Below are 19,192 nucleotides of genomic sequence, written 5' to 3'. Positions count from 1 at the left end.
TGCCAGGCCACCAGTGAGAGAAGGAAGATGCAGGAGAGGCCGATGCTTTGGGAGGTGAGATTCAGCTGCTGAGGAGAGGCTCTGCCTTTCCTCAATACCCTGCTGTGCCCTCCTGGCTCCCCCAAAGCAGTTTTAGCGATTTTCTCCCCCACTGCCTGGGTTTGCTGCTGGGGGAGTGAGGTTTGAGCAGGGCTGGGGGGATTTAAGGGACACGGGCAGACGTGTGAGCTCTGGTCTGGGGGGGCTGCAGCCTCCGAGGAATATCCTTCAGCTATCGATTCCCCTTTATCAGGGCACAGGAATATGTATGGGCTGAGGCGCTGATCAATCCCGCTCTGCCACCGATCGATCAATCAATCAATCAGCTGCTGCCCCGGGGCTTCTGTCAAAGGGAGCTGCCGAATTTGGGCACAGCCCATCCCCGCAGGTCAGGGGGCAGGGCTGGCTCTGTTCCCCTCTGCCCCTGCCCTGCGGGGCGAGCCTGGCCCCGGGCAGCGCCCTCAGGAGCCTCCTCATCCTCCCCGTGCCGGTGCCAGCACCCCGGGAGCCCCCCTGGGCACGGAGCAGGAGGGCCACGCTCCATCCCCAGAGCTTTGGGGCACCCACAGCCCGAAAGGAGCCCCAGGGCAGCGATTTTGGAGGGTTGGGAAGGCGCTGCCTGCCGAGGGCACCCTCGGTGTGCCACTGTCCCCAGCGCTGGGAGCATCCTCAGTCCCGGCTGGGGGCAGGGGGTGTGGGGGGCCAGGGAGGGGCAGGAGCAGCCCCGTGGCCTTTATTGATTGCTCCGTAGGCAAAGGTCAGCGTGGAAGGGTGGGGAGGGGGGAGGTGGGCTCTGAGGGGCTCGCTGCCAGCCCTGGGGCTGTGCCAGCCGCGGGCAGGGCAGGGCGGAGTGCCCAGCATGGGCACCCAGCGCTCCCCTCGTGCCTCAGTTTCCCCAGCAGCAATGGGCTGGCAGGAGTCGGCAGTCCTGGGCTGGGTGGGTGGGGAAGGAGGGAAGGGTCTGTGCCCACAGGAGCGGGTGGAGTGGGGCTCGGAGAGGCTTGGAGGAGTTTGCGTGTCTGTGCGCAGCCAGCAGCGCTGTGCCTGCGGGCTGGGCAGGGAGAGGGATCCCTTTTCCTTGGCAGGAGCTCGGAGGATGCTTTGCTGGTCAGCGGTGACGGTGACAGCGCTGGGAGGCGGCGCTGGAGCCTTAGCCCAGATAAGATCATTTTCAGGACCCTGGAGGGGCTTGCAGCGCCCTGGGGACACCGGTGCCCACTCTGCCAGCGCTGTGCCCCCCGTGCCCGGGTGCTGCCCATCCCAGGGCCCATCCTGCCGGGTCAGGGCCCGGCGGGAGCCCCGGGGCAGCTCCGTGGCTCCGGCCCGGGGACAGCAGCGCCGGCGCTGCGCTCACAGAGCCGCTGGCCTCGCCCCGGCCGTGCCGAGGGGAAGATTTACAGGCTGTCAGAGCCGGGGCCAGAGGTCAGCAGGGGTCACAAAGTCCATTTCAGTGAGGTCACTGTCCACTTCTTTCAATCTAATGAAGCCATTATTTGTGAAAGCGGCCGCTTTGCCGGCTCTTCCCTTGAAGCCGAGCAGGGCACAGCCACGGGCTCTGAAAGAACAGGAAGGAGTCCCCGTCCCTTCCCTTCCGCGTTTGCCATTCAGCGGCTCCGAAAACAAACACAGCGCGCACGGAAATGTGACACTGCTGCTCTGGGCTGGGACACGGCACCGGGGAGGGGTGGAAGTGCCCACATCGGGGATGTGGCTGCATCCCCCGGCTGGAAAGTCACCGAGAACGGGCAGAGATCGGGGGGTGCTGAGGAAGTTGCTGCTGCCCGCTAATAGTTCCAGGGAAAGCCTCTGGGGCTGCTGCTGTCCCTGCTGCCCGTCAGGAAGGGGCTGCGGGGGGAGGCTGGTGCCGGTGTGGGTTATTCCTGAAGGATTCGTTGTGGAGAAGGCAAAAATGAACTCATCCCTCAGCAGAGCCTTCCCCCGTGCCCTCACACCGTGCGGGCTGCACCGTCCCCAAATACCGAGAGAAACGGGGAAAACAGGGCAGGAGCCGGGATGGGAGGGGAGCGGGGATGGGAGCGGAAGGGGGATGAGCCGTGTGGAGAGTGGGTTCTTTTCTCCCCTCCTGCCCCAGCTATCCCACAGCCGAGAGGAAAACGAGGATGAGTGTGGAACCTCTGCAGCCAGGAGAGGGGGCCAGACGCGCTCCTGTCCCGGGACGATCCCGGGGTGGTCCCGGGCCGCCACCTGAGCTGTGAGTGCCAGCAGAGAGGGGGAGGTGAACAGGGACAGGACCGCTGGTTCCTTCTGCCAGGACTGCCCAGCCCCGCCCGGACCGGGCGTTCTGCGGCTGCCGGGGCCCGGGCAGGGGCGGGAGCGGGGATCCCACAGCAAACACCGGCCAGACCCTCCCCTCCTCCGGCTGCAGGTGCGGTGCCGCTCCTTGGCCTTGGAGAATCGTCTCGGGACTGACGAGGAGAGACCAGGGGAGCTTCCTCCAGCCCGTTGAGAGCAGGATGAAGGTGAGGGGACAATCTGTGACACCGGGTGGCGTCACTCGTGGCACCTCCCACTCTGTTTGTGTGGGCACACGGATCCACCTGCACCAAGTCCTGGCGGGCTGGGCCCTCCCAGCGGCTCACTTGGGTGCCTGCGCGGAGAAAAACCATCCTCCTCCTCATCTTCCTCCTCCTCCTCCTCCTTTGCCGTCCGCCCGTGGGGTCCTGCGGGGCTGCTCGGCTCTGTGGGGAAGGGACAACGAGGAGTCCCCGGTGCGCGGGGCAGGAGCGGGAGGAGGGAGAGGAAGAGCAGGAGGAGGGAGAGGAAGAGCAGAAGGAGGAAGGCGCCGCCAGGACCCTGGACAGGGCCGCGGTTCAGCACCACGGCCAGCGGCGGCGGCCCCGCGGGCGGCGGAGCCCTCACGGGGGGATTCCCCACGCGGGATTTCACCGCCAGCCCCGGCCCGGCCCGGGGTCCCCCCGCCGGTGACCCCGCGGTCCCGCGGCTCCCGGTGACCGCCCGGTGCCCCCCGGTGCTCGGCTGGGTGACACCACGCGGGACCGGCCCCGCGTGGGGCGGCCGCGGGGGCTCAGGCGCCGCCCCCAGCCCCAGGTTCCCCTCGGGGGCGCCGCCGGCTCGGTTGGGTTCGGGGGCGGCGCGGGGGCAGCCCCGGTCCCGGCGCGGGCGCGGCGGCGGGCGGCGCTGTGCCCCCGCGGCCGGCCGGGCCATTGTCCGCCGCCGGAAATGGAGCCGCTGGTCACTCGCTCGCCCTTTGTCCCCGCCCGGCCCGGGGGCGCCGGGCCCCGACACCGCCCCGGCACCGCTGCCCGCGCCGCTGCCGCCGGAACGGGGAAATGGGGCCGCGGGGGCTGCGCATCCCGGGGCGCGCACGGTGCGGGACACGGGATGGGGCTGCGGGCGCAGGGAGCCCCCGGTGCCCCGGGAGGCCGCCCCCTCCCCCGCGCTGCCGCCCGGCCGGTGCCGGTTCCCCGGTCCCACCGGGCCGCGGCTCGCAGGTGGCTCCGCTCGTGGAGAAGCGAGGTGGGAGCTGCCCCCGGGGTGCGCGGGTCCCAGCTCCCGCCCCCCTTCCCCCGGTGTCACCTCCTGCCTTGACAGGTGGCCTCGCCCCTAAGTGCCCTAAGTGTGGGGGGGTCAGCGCACAGAGCCCCCCCGCTGCAAATCCCTCCCGGAATGTGTCGCTATTACCGGGGGCGTTAATTAGCATCACGTGGGGACGGGATGGCGGAGCAGGGCCCGGCGCCCCCCGGCCCCGCGGGTGGGTCCTGGGGGGGGGCGGGGGCTGCCATTGTCTGCGAGAATTTGGGAGCCTTTGAAAAAACCCTCCCGCTCCCTCCCACCCCTATTGTTGGAGTGAAGATGGAGTCAAACCTCTCCCGGCTCCCTCCCGGCGGGGTCTAAGCTGGGTTTTTTGTTGGTTTTTTTTTTTTTCCTCTTTTTTTTTTTTTTTTTTTTTTTTTTGGCTGGCCTGATACCCTCAAAGCTGGCCGAGGAGGAGGAGGGAGGAGGCGGTAACAGCCACAACTCGGAATTTGCAAGCGAGTGTCGGGATGGGGTCTGTTTCCAACCAGCAGTTTGCAGGTTAAGTTATATTATTGTCGCAGCCCGCCTCGGCTCCGCGATTATTAATAACGAGGGCAGAGCCCGGCTGGGGGGCGCAGGGACCCCCCGAGCCTGCCCGGACAGTCCCGCTGAGCCCCGGCAGCGCGGCCGGGCCCGGCGGCGCCTCTGCCCCGCGCAGCGCTGGGGGTCTCGGCGGGGATTTATCGGGGTTTTTATGCCCCCTCCAGCCCCAGGATGACCCCAGAAGTTTGGGGCCGGGGGCGGCTGCCGGGGGTGTTCGGGAGCGGGGGTGGGACGGTGCAAGGGGGGGATGCTGACGGCCAGGGAGAGCTTCTCCAGCGTGGCTTGCTGGGGGCAGGGGGGTTTCGGCTTGGTGTTTTTGGGGAGTTTTTCTCCCTTTTTTAAAGTTTCGTTTTAATATTTTGATTTTAGAAAAATAATTTGGCTAGTTTTTCGTTACTCGTTTGGGTTTTTTTTTTTTTTTTTGTGAGTCTGGGATTTTAAAATTTTTTTTCGTTTTTTAACATTTTTGAGGGAGAAACGGATTTAGGGCTCCCACTGCATGCACTGCCTGGGTCGTGCTGGCAGGAGCTGCCTTCGTTTCCTGGGGTGATGCCCGTGCACACGTGGAGGCACAGCTCGCCTCTCTGTTGGTTTTTCGGGCGGTTGGGGATTTTTTGGGCATTTTCCAGCCTGGCACCCCGAGCAGGATTGGAGGTTCCTGGGCCGGTGCGGGGCGGCTGGGCCGGGGGCAGCCGCGGCTCCCCCAGCCCCGGCTCAGCGGCTCCGTGGGTCTCTCGCCAGGTGCGAAGCCGGGCGAGGAGCCCGCCGGAGACTCGCCCAAGGCCGAGAACGAGTCCCAGCCCCTGCACGGCTCCGGCATCTGTAAATGGTTCAACGTCCGCATGGGCTTCGGCTTCCTCTCCATGACCGCCAAGGGCGGCGCGACCCTGGACTCGCCCGTCGATGTCTTCGTGCACCAGGTACGGCCCGGGGTCCCGGGGAGGGCGGGGAGCGCCCAGCGGAGGATGGGGTGGGATGGGGACCCCCCTGCCGCGATCCCCGGGCGGGTGGGAGGGCCGGCACCGCCGCACCGGGGCTCCTCTCCGGGGACCGGCGCTGTAAGGCGATCCCGAGCCGTTTCATTTCGCCGTGGTTGTTGCTGAGGAGCCCCCCGGGGCCGGGGCCGCAGGTGCCCGCGGGGCCGGGCCGGAGCGGGGACACCCCGCGAACGGCACTCGGGGAACGGGCGGCGCTGCCCCGGGACCCGCTCCGAGCCGGGCCCGGCCGCGGCACCGGGAGCTCCCCCGCCGGAGCTCCGCCCGGTACCGGGCAGCTCTGCCCGAGCCCTTTGTCCCCGGCGCGGGCGGCTCAAAGGCGCCGCGTTGGTCCCTGCGGGTCCGTGCGACAGTGACAGCCCCGTGTCCGGGTCGGACCCCGCTGAGCGGGGACACCCACGCGTGTCGGGGACCCTGCCCCGAGGGAAGTCGTGCATGAGGCGATGAACGCGCCGGATCTCAGGGAGGATCTGCCGGGAGATGCCCCGGGGCTGGGGCAGGGGTTTGGAGATGGTGCCCAGGACGGGGCTCTGTGCGCGCCCCGCACCTCGGGCCTGGGGGGACAGAGCGAGCACGAACGAAGGGGGCACGGGTGTTTTTGGGGCAAACACGCGGGGTTTGTGCTCATGACTGAGAGCAGCACCGTGGTGTCTCTCTGCAGTGGCTGCGGATCCCCGCGGCTCCAAAGCCCCCCAGACTGGGTCCATCCCGGGGGCTGGGGGCGCAGGACTGAGCCCTGGGCTCTGAGGGGCTCCTGGAGCAGGGGGTCCCGGGGGTCGCTCACTCCCTGCCCTCGAGAGGGGCTCCAGGCAGCACTGGCAAGGAGATGATGGCCAGGGGAGATGCCAGTCCCGTCTCCCTTGGCTGTGGCACGGGCACAGCGCCTCGGTAGGAGCTGCTCTGCCAGGCACAGCTGGTTTTGGAGTCAAGGGCTCCAAATCAGCCAGGGGAAAACAGATCCTGGTGTTCTCCGGAGAGCAAATGGGCCTTTGCATCTCAATGCGGCACAGCGGGACCCAGCGCTCCTGGGGAGAGCCTCCCGCCCTGCTCCTGGGGTTTATTGCCCCCAGACGGTCTGGTTTCCTGATTGCTGCTGCTCGCATTCCTGCAGGGCAAGGGAATTGGCTGGGGGGCTCTGTCGGGAGCGTCCCCCTGCCCTGCAGCCTCCCGGTGCCCCCCGGTTCCTAAGGCCGGGGGGCCGTGGGATCCCAGAGACTGCCGAGTTTGGAAATTCGGGTAGCTCTGGGGAAAAGCGGCTTGTTTTGGGCGGCAGAGGGGCCGGGGGTGTGGGGCGCTCCCCTGCTGCAGCAAAGGCTTTGCCCCACCAGAAGCTTTGGGCTGATGGAGAATCCTTCTCCTGCGGGCCGGGTTTCTCCTCCTGCTCCTCTCACTGGTGGCACAACGTCTCTGCTCTCCTGCGGAAGCAGCCGGAGCTGCTCCCGGTGTCTCTCCTTGCAGAACATCTCCTTGCAGAGGGAACAGCTCACGCTGCCTCGGCGGCCTCGCTGCTTTTGGGTGGAATCGGGTCCTGGTCCCGACGCTGTCCCCAGCCCGAGAGCCCGTGTCGGCCCCGCTCCCGGGGAGGGAGTCAAAAGCCACCAAAAGCCACCAAAAGCCAGGGGGGCAAGGCTCAGGGCTCGGTGTGCCCTGCCCAGCACCCCAAACCAGGGTTTGGGGCTTAACACTCATGAGCCCCTCAAAACCCGCTCCTTCCCCTCTTCATTTACATATGTGAATGATGACCCACAGGAAGTAATTGTGGGAGAAAGAAGGGAATTGGCCTCTTTAGATCTATTAAATCACTTTATTACAGGAACCAGGTCTGAATGGCCCCTCTCTGCAGGGAGCGCGTCTCCATCTCCCTCTGCCTTTATCTGATCACAAAGAGATTAAAATCTCGGCAGGACAGGAGACTAACAGGGCTCCTCGGGGCTGCCTTTCCCTCGCATTGTGAGCTAAAAATGAGGCATTTGGGTTCAAATGCCTCCCCTGGACACTGGAGATGGATTCATTTGGGGGCTGTGAGGAGACAGGAGGGATGCAGCAGAGGGGAGCAGAGCAGATCGTCCCGGGGAGGCCAAGGGCTGAGCAGCACCCCTGAGGAAATGGGGATTTGAGGTGGCAGAAATTGGGCTGGTGGTGATGGTGAAGACCCCAAAGGTGCAGTGGTCCTCTGAGCATCACTCCCAGGAGTGTGGAGCTGCCTGGGAAGGCAACATGGGAAGAGGAAGAGGAGAAAACCAAGGCTCGCTGGTTGGAGCTGGAGGAGCAGTGCTGACCAGCAGGGCTGGGATTTGGGCTGGGCTCTGGCTGGGGGCAGAGGGGAAGACGATGTCCAGTGCTGCCTGCAGATCGTTGCTCTCCACAGCTCGGCTCTGCATTTCCGAGCGTTTCTCCCAGCCAGCAGGTCTAAATCCTTGATAAATGCAGTTACTTGGGTGGTTTTGGTCCTTTCTCGTGGTTTTAGCAAGAAATTCCGCCGGGCACCGTGGGCACCCTTGGCCACAGGGTTTGGTCACTGCGTGTCCTGGCGGGGACACAAAGCTGTGCCCGTGCTCCGACCCCCTGGGGCTGGGATGGGCATAAAAATGTGGGACCCGTGGGCACACCCCAGCACGGGAGGGGCTCCTGTCCGCTGTGATGCCGGGCAGGGATGCATGGGATGGATGAGGGGGGTGGAAGTGGCCATTTGGACCCCGCTGAGCCCACCTGGGCCGTCACCCGCCTGTGCCGGTGCCACGCCGTGCATGCGGCCAGGATAATACAAATAATCATCCACGTGGGCGTGACGTGAGGCCTTTTAAAAAAAATCGTGTTTGGAGGCAGCTCCACGGCTGAGCGTGCAGGAAAAGCAGGAGGGGCAGTTCCTCTGTCAGGGAGCAACCCCAGCCTTCCCCTGCGCTGGGCTGGGGCAGGATCCGAGCGGGGATTTGGGCTGGGGACAGGATCTGAGCGGGGATTTGGGCTGAGCTGGGCTTTGGGCAGGATCTGAGCGGGGATTTGGGCTGAGCTGGGCTTTGGGCAGGATCTGAGCGGGGATTTGGGCTGAGCTGGGCTTTGGGCAGGATCTGAGCGGGGATTTGGGCTGGGAAGTCTGGGCGGGATTTGGGCTGGGGCAGGATCTGAGCGGGGATTTGGGCTGGGGCAGGTCTGAGCGGGTGCTTGGGCAGGATCTGAGCGGGGATTTGGGCTGGGGCAGGATCCGAGCGGGGATTTGGGCTGGGGACAGGATCCGAGCGGGGATTTGGGCTGGGGGCTTTGGCAGGATCTGAGCGGGGATTTGGGCTGGGGCAGGATCCGAGCGGGGATTTGGGCTGGGGCAGGATCTGAGCGGGATTTGGGCTGGGGCAGGATCCGAGCGGGGATTTGGGCTGGGGCAGGATCTGAGCGGGGGATTTGGGCTGTTTGGGGCGCTTTGGGCAGGATCTCGGGGATTTGGGCTGTGCGGGGCTTTGGGTCGGGGTGGGCTGGCGCTTTGGGCAGGATCTGAGCGGGGATTTGGGCTGAGCTGGGCTTTGGGCAGGATCTGAGCGGGGATTTGGGTTGTGCAGGGCTGGGGGCAGCAAGGGGAGGAGGGATCCGTGATGCTCCATCCTCGAGGGACATGGGTATTAGCATCTCGCTTTTCCTGCTCCCCGGGGTCACCCCCACCCCGGGACTCGGGGCGCCAGAGGTGCACATCCCTGGGGAAGGAGGAGATCGGGGAATCACCGATTAGTTTGGGTTGGAAGGGACCTGTAAAGGTCATTTAGTCCAACCCCCCTGCAAGGAGCAGGGAACCCCCGCAGAGATCCCCTGGGGTAGAAATGCTCCTTGGAATCTCTGCTGCTTTTTTTTTTGTGGGGGGAGAGGGGCGGTAGTAATTTCTTTGGCTTTGTTTATTCTGTGGGGTTTTTTTTTTAAATAACCGCTGGAATGAAATTGTATTGCGCCGCTTGTGCGCCGCGTCCCGATGGGAAATACTGAAAGAGAGTGGCTTTATTCCACCCCTGAAACTCCCTCAAGACGCTCGCACACACAAAAAAAGCCTCCTGTCTCTGTCTAAAGATTAACTGATGGCCGCAGGCACATCCCTTCCCCCAGCTCCCCCTCCCTGCCCCAGGGAGAGAAAACACCCTGGAATGGTCTCCTGATAAAATGGCCCAAATGAATGGGATTGCTCCGGGATGGAGCCGGGGAGGGCTGGGATGGAGCCCCCGGCCCCGCCGCCCCCTCCTCCAGCCCCGGCGTTGCCTTTTCCCCGTTCCCCGTTCCCTTTCTCCTCAGAATTAGCGGGATGGAGCTGCAATCATCCTCGGGAGATGCGCGGATGCTCCGGGCCGTGCTCCCGCTTTAAGACGGGAGGCCAAAATTAATGTTCAGCCACTGATCCCAATTAGCTGCCTCTGGGAAGTGCGAGAGGGTTGTGGTGGGGGGAAAAAACTACAACCAAAGGAGCTAAAAGGATTTAGGACAGGAAACTGATGGATTAAACTCTGTGGTAGATGCTTTTTTTTTTTCCCCTCGGAACTGGTATCTAGAGTTTAATTTTACTGGCTTGTGGTGGAAAATTAGGAGCAAACATGGTTCCTTTGGCAGGGAAATGTCTTTATTTTGATTTTAGTTGAGATCGGTAGGGGTCCTTAGGGATATCGCACCAGATGACGGGGAGGGAGCCGGTGGAAAGCCTCGGTGGTGTTTTGTTAAACCTCTGTGCTCTCCCCGAGGGCTCCGAAGGCATCGCCCTCCTTATCTCGGCTCAGCGAGCCCTTTGCCGAGCACAGCCCCCGTTTGTGGGGTGCAGGAGGGAGGATTCCTGCTCCAAGCCCTTCCCAAAACCCAAACCCAGCAGCAGCAGCGTCCCTGGAGCTCCTGGCACCGGGAAAGATTTGCTGTGTGATTTGGGACAGGGCTTTGCCTCTGGGGACAGGGACAGATCCGGGCACAGGCTGTGAGGGCAAAGGGACATTTCCCTGCTGGGACTGGGGACTCGGTCCCTGCTCCGAGCGGGCAGAGCCCGGCCCGGCCCTGCCCCGCCTGCTCCGGGGGCTGTTTGCCATCAGCCCAGGGCAGAACGGCTCTGCCAGGCCTGGGCTGCACCCGCGGGACTGCGGGGGCCACATCCAGCGGCGATGGGAACTGGGAACTGGGCAAGCGTCAGCCCCAAACCCACTCACACCCGGGCTGAGCCAAACTGAGCCCCTGGGGCCGGGAATGCTTCCCGGGATGGCCCTCGGGGGTCCTGGGGGGCTGAGGGTGGCCCTGGGCGTGGCTGGTGCCCTGGAGCCGGCAGAAGGAGGGACTGGGGACCGGGACGCTGTGGCTCTGGGGACAGAGGGCTGCACGGTGCCTGGGGGCACTGCAGTGGGTGCCAGCTGAGCCACAGGTCACCGTGGGCAGGGCACCCCAGGGACGGGGGCATGGCCCACCCGGGGGCTCAGCAGTCCCTGGGCTGCTTGTCCTCACCCTCCTCTGCAGACTGGGGGAAACTGAGGCACGGGCCCTGCCTGCAGCGGGGCTGGGCTGCCCCAGATGCTCTGGGCAGGGCTCAGAGGTAGCCCTGGCACAGCTGGGCACTGCCAGCAGTGTTGCCGCAGCCGGGCTCACCCCAGCATCCCAGCCCGGCTGGTTTTATCTGAGTTTAAAGGGCTCTGCAGAGCCGAGGTGCAGCGGCTGCTCCGCCCCGGGCCCCGCTGGACACAAAGATGGTTTGATTGAGTGGCCGGGGCTGGCCGGGAATAAACGTCCCCTTGTGTCGCGCTGGGGAGGCCGCGGGGACAATGGTGACCCCGGGGCCGGCCGAGCCCCTCGGGAGCCCGGCGGGGTTGGTGGGGGAGAGCCGGGGCCCGCAGCTCGGGGGGCAGCGCTGCGGTTTGGGGCGCCCCTCGGTGCCATCCCTTGGGGACGGAAAGGGGTCCGAGTGTGGGAGCTGTGAGGAGGGGTTTGCTGGGTGGGAGGAAGAGGAGGGATGAAGGCACCCGTGTGCGGGGGGGTGGGAGCGCTCGGGCGCTCACGTGCTGCGGCTTTGTCCGCCCGAAATAACCGCGGAGGGAGGGAAGGGAGGGGGAGAAGGGCAGAGGTGCCCGCTGAGGTGCCCGGGGGGCGCTGGTGGAGCTGTGCCCGCTCTGCCTCTGTCCCCTGTCCCCCCCGGTAGCTCTGGGCCCGATGGCCACAAGGAGATCCTGGCGCTGGGCTGCGCTTCCTCTGGCATGGCAGAGCTCTGTGACCCCGAGCCCGGGGCCACCCCACAGCCCCAAAGCACAGCCAACCCTGGGACTGAGCCCGGAGCTCCCCGGGGGACGCAGAGCCCGGACCCGGAGCCCGAAGCCGAGCTGGGCACGGCGCTGCGAGCGCAGGGGCCGGAGGGGGTCAGAGGGCCCGCGGCCATGCCGGCCACCCTTCCTCCCCCCGCCGGGGCCTGGAACTCCTGGAATTTGGGCCGCGGGAGCGCGGCCGCCGCCGGCCCTTTGTTCTCCTGGCCGGTGGCTCCCGGCCCCGGCCCTCCCCTGCGCTCCCCCATCCCCAGCATCCCCGGCTCGCTCCAATCCCCCCCTTCCTCTCTTTATTTTTTGGGGGGGGGTGTGGGTGTGCGGAGGCCTGGGAAGGCTCCGGCTTTGTGTGTGGTGTGGGACAGGGGCTCTGGGCCCCTTCCTTTCAGATGCAGGAGGTATGCAGCTAATTCAATGGGCTGCAGTTTGATTACCTATCTGATAACAGAGGAATGCCAGCAATGTGTGTGTTTTGGGAAGGGGGCAGGGGGGATGCGCAGGGACCACCGGCCACTCTGCAGCGCACATCAAAAGGCTGAAGGGGAGGAGGGGGAGAGCTGGGACGCCCCAGCCTCTGTCCCCCCTTCCCTGGGGAGAGGGCGTTTCCTTTGGCCTTTTGGCGGAGGGGGCTGGGGGTGCTTGTCATCCTCACCCGCTCCTGGAAAATAAATCGCTTCCCCGTCGTGTTGTGGCAGCTTCTGCCTCATCCCTCCTCTTCCTCCCGGTGGGGCTGAGGGTGTGTGGGGCGGGGGTGCCCAAGGTGGGGCTGAGCTGGGGGGCGCTGGGGACCCCCTGGCACGGCTCAGCTTCAGCCCGAAGCTCTGGGAGTTTTCATCCCGGCAGTGTAAACACAGCTGGGCCAGCTGGGGCTGTAAACGCCCTGAGAGGAGCCACGGGAGGTGGTTGGGCTCGGCCCCCGCTCCCAGGGCTGCCTCCCGTGCCAGGGAGGGATGATCAGCCCCTCTGGGGCGTGCTGGGGCACCCCTCGGATGTGCTGAGGACTCTCTGGGATGTGCTGGTGCCTTGGGCCCAGAGCTCCTGCACGGGGCAGCTGGGTCAGTGCTGGGGAGCAGTGTTTGATCACTGTTTGGGGGGTTTGCCAAGGGCTGGTGGTGCTGGCACTGCCCAGGTGGTGCTGGCACTGCCCAGGTGGGCACAGGGGGCTGTGACACTCTGTCATGTCCTTGTTGTCATTTGGGACCCCAGAGCTCAGGTTTGGCTCTCCCTTGAGGCAGCAGGAGCAGGTCAGAGAGCAAAGGAGGGTCCCTGTGGCCACCCTGGGTCCCATCCCAGCAGCCAAGGGGATCCAGGGCCTGGGGGTGACTTGGCCCAGAACATGGGGTCTGTCCCACCCTGGGCTGGGCCCCCAGGCACAGAAAGGGAGGGGAAAAGCAGCAGAAAAAGGGGTCTCAAGGGTTGCTCCTCGAGCTCTGCTGCGCTCCCATTTCTCTCGTACACAGGCACATCCCGCAAGACCCTGCCAAGAAAATTCCCTCCTAGAACCCAACATCTCCATTTCTCCCCTGTCTGTTTTTCCGTGGGCTGTTTCCCCGTGACTCCGGGTGGGATCCAGAGCAGGGCTGGGAGCAGGCGGTGCCTGCCCGTCCCGCGCAGCGCTCACGGAGCCGCGGTGCGGGGAGAACGGGAGAGCGCACACGTGACGGGAGCTCTCCGGCCATGAATGGGACATGCTCCATTCATAAATGCAGGGTGGTGCTGCAGCCGCGCAGGCGTTGGGAATCCCCAGGGCAGGAGCAGGAGCTGCTCCTCCCTCTGAATTCAGCAAATCCCCTGAATTCGCTGCTCCTGCTCCTTGTGGCTCTGCGGATGCCGAGCTGGAGCTGCTGCGCCCGGGCACAGCAGCAGGGATGCTTAGGGCACAGGGAGGGGACAGAATTCCCCCCTGCCTCACCCAGCTCTGCTCCTTAGGAATTTGTTCTGCTGAAATGGACAGAGCCCCTCAAAGTGGAGTGGGGTTCTCCTGTCACCTCACAACCCCCCCAGTTCCCAGCCTGGTTTGTTCTTGGCTCCCCTGCTTCGATTGTGTGGTGATAACCGATGTGGTGTTCCTGGAAGGAATGGGAGAAGCTCCCAGCAGTGATAATCCTGTGCCAAATGGCTGCTTAATTAATTATTGCAGGCAGTTAAAGGGCTTGAGCCGAGCTGAGCTGTGCTGGGGGAACAGTGCCAGCCTGCAGCCTCCTGGCCTTGCCACAGGGCCTGCCACTCGTACCACTGGGCAAAGCCTCAAGATTCTTTTGTATTCAAATAAAAGCAGAGCCAAGGGACAGGCAGAGGGGGACATTTGCAGCTCTCGTGGTGCAGGAGGGCTTTGTGCTGTGCCTGGAGAACCCCCAGCCCTGTGCTGACCCCCATCTCTCCCTGTGCCCCCTCCCCAGAGCAAGCTCCACATGGAGGGCTTCCGCAGCCTGAAGGAGGGCGAAGCTGTCGAGTTCACCTTCAAGAAATCATCCAAAGGCCTGGAGTCCATCCGGGTGACCGGCCCCGGGGGCGTCTTCTGCGTCGGCAGCGAGAGGAGGCCCAAGGGGAAGAGCCTCCAGAAGCGCAGATCCAAAGGAGACCGGTGAGGGCTGGGCCGGGCTTGGCCGAGCCCGGCGGGCACGGGGCCGGGGCTGCCGGGGCGACCCCGGGATGGGCACGGGGCCGGGGGACGGGCGGTGACCTCGGGGCTGGGACAGCCGCTTCCTGCGGTGCCTAATGAGCGGCAGATGCAGCGCGGTGGGGAAGGGGCAGGGGAGCAGCAGGGAGGGGCAGAGGTCAGGGACACCCCGGGCAGCCCCGGAGCCCTGCTGGGATGGGCAGTTTGTCCAGGAGAAGCCCTTCCTTGTGGGGAGGAAACAGCCAGAGCACGGCGGGATGGGAGCTGCGGGCAAGTTTCTGGCCAGGCCTTCATCCCCCCTCTCCCATCCTCTCCATCCCGGCTGCCTGGGGTTCCTTGTCCCAGTTTTCCCAGTGGATGCTGTCCACCCCACTCAGCTGTTCTCATAAACGGGTTTTTAAATTAATCAGAAAGGAATTGTGAAGGAAAAGGAAAGAGAAAAGGGTTGTGGCCGTCCTGCATGGATGCAGGATTGGAAATGGACACAGGGCAGCTCCCTCTGCTCTGGTGTGAGGGTGGCACCCATGGGACAGGACATGGGAGGTGCCACCCTTGGCACTGTCCCCACACGATGACAGCTGGGGATGTCAGCCATTCCTTTGCCTGTTCCTAGGGCAGGGTAACGTGGGAGTGGGGTCTGAGACACAGGAGCCAGGACACTGATGGCCCCAGAGGGGTGGAACCCCCATCCCGATTTGTGTGTGGCTTCAGTGCAGTGGTTTGCTGCCATCTCCTGGGTACCAGCAGCACCACTGAGCCCCAGCTGGCCGTGCTGGAGCTGGGGCTCTGCAGGGACCAGCCTGGGGCCACCACGTGCCCCAAAAACCGAGCCCAGCTCTGGCTAAGGAGCCAGCTGGGTCCCGGGCACTGTCCCAGCATCCTCCCACCTCATTCTGCTTCTCCTCCCCTCACCCAGGTGCTACAATTGCGGCGGGCTGGACCACCACGCCAAGGAGTGCAAGCTGCCTCCACAGCCCAAGAAGTGCCACTTCTGCCAGAGCATCAGCCACATGGTGGCCAACTGCCCCGCCAAAGCACAGCAGTCGCCCAGCTCGCAGGGCAAGCCCGCCTACTTCCGAGAGGAGGAGGACATGCACAGCCCGGCGCTGCTCCCCGAGAGCCGGGAGTGATGCGGGGCAGCCACAGGGGGCTTCCACCGGGGTGAGAAGGCTTTGGCAAGGCAAGGGGCACGGCAGGGGACAGGGGAGGCAGGTGGCAGTCCTGGCAGCAGGGACCTGGTGTCCCTGCACAGACCTTTCCCCCACGGCCGGGCTGGGAGAAGCCCTGTTAGCATCAGGATGGCGTGTTCCAGAACAGGGGAAGGCAGCACCCAACACGCTAAAACTCCCAAACATCCTTGATTAATCTTTATTCTTTTCCTAAGTTAAGCCGTGTCAGGGGAGGAGGAGCAGAGGGGGAGCACCCCAGGGAGGAGCTGACGGCTCCTTGTTCTCCCGAGCTGCACAGAGGCTCTGCACACCCACGGTGAGCTGGGGGACCCGCTCTGCCCCTGTCCCTGCCCCAGGGCAGGTGAGGGAAAGGCTGCCCGTGCAGCACCAGGGAGACACCTGTGGGCCGGTCCCACTGCTCCCTCTGCTCCTCGGGGCTCTCACTTCCAGGGAGGTGTGAGGATTTGTGGTTTTTCCACGGTTGTTCCATTGCTGACAGAGCAGAGCCTGGATTTGGGCTCAGTCTGGGAGGAAATGGATCCTCTCTCAGGGCTGGAGTAACACCACCCCCAGCAAGCCAAAGGAAAAACACTTTATTTCCCCTAATCCTCCTCAAGTGCCAGCCCAGAGAGCACGAGGTGCTTTGTGCAGCCAGCTCTTCCCCTCTCGGGCTTCTCCCAGCCTCTGGATTGTGGAGCTGGGGACACCCCCGTGCTGGGGACACCCCTGTGCTTCTCCTGCCCACCCCACGCTGCAGACCCCGCTGCCCCCGGGGCTGAGCCTCCCCAGGGACAGGGGACAGGGCTGTCCCGGGTTAGTGGCTGTCCCTGTCCCGGGTTAGTGGCTGCTGTCCTGCTGTCCCCTCTCCCCAGGGCCCCCCTCAAGTCTTGCCTGTATTTATTGGCCCCTGTGGACCCCCCCTGTCCCGGGAGCCCCCCGGCCGTGCCCAAGCCAAGGCCAAGTGAAAGCTGCACTAGGACGTGCGTGAATGACGTATCTTTGGGTTTGTTTGTCGTCGTCTTTGTTTTTGGGTTTGTTGGTCTTTTTTTTTTAATATAAATATTCTGGGTTTTGTATTTTTGTATATTTTAATCTTTAAGAAAAGAAAAGGGAAAAAAAAAGAAAAAAAAAAGGAGAGAAAGGACATAATTCCTGCAATTTATTCTCAGGTATTCGAGCAATCTCAGGGATAAAATGCCTCTGTAGCCCAGTGCTGGACAGAGAGGAGGGTTTTTTCTAACAGCACAAAGGAATGATGAAGTTTGTATTGGAAGTGTAGATCTACCTCACTGGATGTTTGCTAGGTGGGCTGACGTGTTGTTGAGCTTTTCAAATGTGTTTTTTGGTATGTTTGGGATTTGTTTTCTTTTTAACTGTATTGTAGTGGTCTCTTTCCCTTCCCCATGCACTGATGGAGGCATTTGGGTCTGTGGATCTGTGTGTGGGGATGGAGAAGCCAGGCAGTGCCATGGGCAGAGAACAGGTGCTAGAGCCCCTGGCAGCTCCCAACTCCTGAATTTCTCCCAGCCTGGTGGCTTTTGAGGCCTGTGCTCTGTTCCTCTCTCCTGTTGACTCTCCAGCTGATGGGAGCACTCCAGTGAGTCCTGCTGCCCATGGGCTGGGGTGTCACACAGGCTCCCAGCAGGCTGGGGGGTCAGGATGGGGGTCCCAGCCCCATGCAGGGGGACAGAGGAAGAGCAGACAGTGACCAGGGAGTGCTGGGGACAGGGTTACGCTCAGTCCCTGCCCTTCCTCCCCCTCGAGCTCAGGGCTGGCTCTCCATGGCCTCCTGGGATGGGGAAGGTGCAGCTGCTCCATCCTTTTCTCCCTCCTGGCTTCCCTCAAATGCTGACTCACCATGGCTGGGAGAATCTCCGGATCCCAGGTTCTGGGCTATGAACACTCCTCTGCAGCCCAGGGCGTGGCTGGAGCCTTCCCAGGGAGGGTGTCCAGCTCTGGGCACGTTTTCTGCTGGTTTTTAGTAGCAGTAGGTTTAGTTGTGGGGCAGGGCTGGATCAGCCAGGAGCACCCACTCCATCCCCAGGGATGGGGGCTCTGGGGGGACTCGCTGAGGCTGCCCAGAGACCCCCAGCACGTGGGCATTGAGGGGGATGGAGAGCAGCCCCAGCTGCTCCCTGCCCTGCTCCAGTAGTTTAGGGTGAGGTGGTGGTCTCTTCTTGGGAGAGGGGGGAAGGGCTTTTTGTTTTTTGACTAGCAACGGGATCTGTACAAAACTGCTTCAGGAAAACAGCTTTAGTCTGACGGGGTAAATGCAATAGAGCCTTGGGGGGTGGCTCTGGGCCTCCCCCCAGCACCTCGGCTGTGCCAGGGAAACTGCTGCCCCCCTCAATCCCTGTGTCTGCCCCCAAATCCTGTGTCTGCCCCCCTCAATCCCTGTATCTGTCCCCAGTTCCTGTACCTGCCCCCCATCCCTGTATCTACCCCCCTAAATCTCTATATCTGCCCCCAATTTCAGTCTGCCCCCAATCCCTGTATCTGCCCCTCAATCCCTGTATCTGCCCCCCTCACCCCTGTCTGTCCTCAAGGATTCTGTAGGACCTTCCCCCCCTGCTCCCACTTTAATGGTTTGGTGATTTCTCTGTCAGATGTCTCGTGTGTGTAAATATCTCTGTAAATCTTTCCACTTCTTCTCAGTATTCTCCTTGGTTATTGTTTACAAAAATAAGAGGGAAAAAAAAAAAAAAAAAAAAAGGAAAAAACCAATAAAATATCCAAAGCATGTACTAGGTTATGGAGCAGGGAGATGGATGTGCTCTCCCACACAGAGCTGCCAGGTGGGAGCTCTGTAACCATCCCTGCCCTGGGCAAAGCAAATAGGGAATCACTCAGCTTTCCCCCCGGGGTGCTGGGATCTGAGAAAACAGGGATTTTTATCTGTGCTGGGAAGCCACGCTGGAGGAGATGGGATTGATTCGCATCTCCTCGTGTTGGCCATTGTGGCTCTTCCCTTCTGCTGACAATAATTAACTCAATTGCTGCATCATGGCCCACCCTGCCCACGGGCACTATGCATGAGGGGACAGGGGAGCACGGGGCACGCTCAGGGTCCTGCCGTGACACGGGAGTGTTTGAATGTAGAAAATGTGAGAAATAAATGTAGAGAATGTGAGAAATAAAACAAAGACGTCCCTCACGAAGGGGGGGTGTCTGCCCTGGGGCGAAAGCCTCGAGTCCCAAAAATGTCCATGAGGAGACGGAAGAATGTAATCCATGTTTACTGCTAGCAACCAAAGCGTTCGTGTCAAACCCGTGAAGTTTTACGGGGCGGGAGGGGAGGGGATGTGGGGGGCTTTGTGTGTGTGTGTGGGGCTCAGGGTGACCCTGAGCAGTTACTCACACTTCCCAAAGACATTTCCTGCCGTGGTCCCTGCAGTGACATCCTCAGCTCCTGCTGCTGCAGGTTTCCCCCCCTTCTGCTCGTTTTATTTTTGTTTTTGTACCAACTATGTAAAATGTGGGGTTTTTTTTTCTTTTCTGGAAAAAAAATTAATAAAGACCATGGGCAATGGCTGCTGGTGATGTTCTGTGTGTGGTCACTTGTGTTTTTCTCCCCTGGGGTTGAGGAGTCCAGGGAACCACACCCCACCTCCCCTGCACCCCCTCAAAAGTGCCCCAGCCCTGTCACGGAAACACAGAGCGGTTTGGGGGGAAGGGACATTAAAGCCCACCCAATAATCCCACCCATGCCACGGCAGGGACATCTTCCCCATCCCAGGCTGCTCCAAGCCCCCATGTCCAGCCTGGCCTGGGACACTTGCAGGGATACAGGGGCAGCCACAGGTGCTCTGGACACCCCCGCGCTCACAAAGGGAAAATTTCCTGCCAATCCGCCGTTGCCCTCTATCCCTCTGTAGCCATTCCCGTGTCCTGTCCCTCACCATCTCCCCCTCCCCTCACAGTTGCCCCGCCGCCATCTTCCCCTCCCCTCAGGGCGCCCCCGCCCCTGCGCACGCGCGGCCCCGCCCCGCCCCGCCCCGTCCGGCGCGCGGCCGCGGTGTG

The 19,192-nt window shown here is 63.1% G+C and overlaps 1 protein-coding gene across 1 annotated transcript; it reads left to right on the top strand.

The window, feature by feature from the left end:
• The first annotated feature begins 3,958 nt into the window (after nt 1–3,958).
• LIN28A (lin-28 homolog A) lies at nt 3,959–15,211 on the top strand. The gene is made up of 4 exons (XM_030964684.1): nt 3,959–4,095; nt 4,882–5,060; nt 13,783–13,967; nt 14,920–15,211. The coding sequence occupies exons 1-4, from the start codon at nt 4,065–4,067 to the stop codon at nt 15,131–15,133; spliced, it is 609 nt and encodes a 202-aa protein (XP_030820544.1). The 5' UTR covers nt 3,959–4,064; the 3' UTR covers nt 15,134–15,211.
• The last annotated feature ends 3,981 nt before the right edge of the window (nt 15,212–19,192 follow it).

The sequence above is a fragment of the Camarhynchus parvulus genome, chromosome 23 (genome assembly GCF_901933205.1).
Source record: "Camarhynchus parvulus chromosome 23, STF_HiC, whole genome shotgun sequence".
Taxonomy (NCBI): domain Eukaryota; kingdom Metazoa; phylum Chordata; class Aves; order Passeriformes; family Thraupidae; genus Camarhynchus; species Camarhynchus parvulus.
This window is presented reverse-complemented; position numbering and strand designations above follow the sequence as displayed.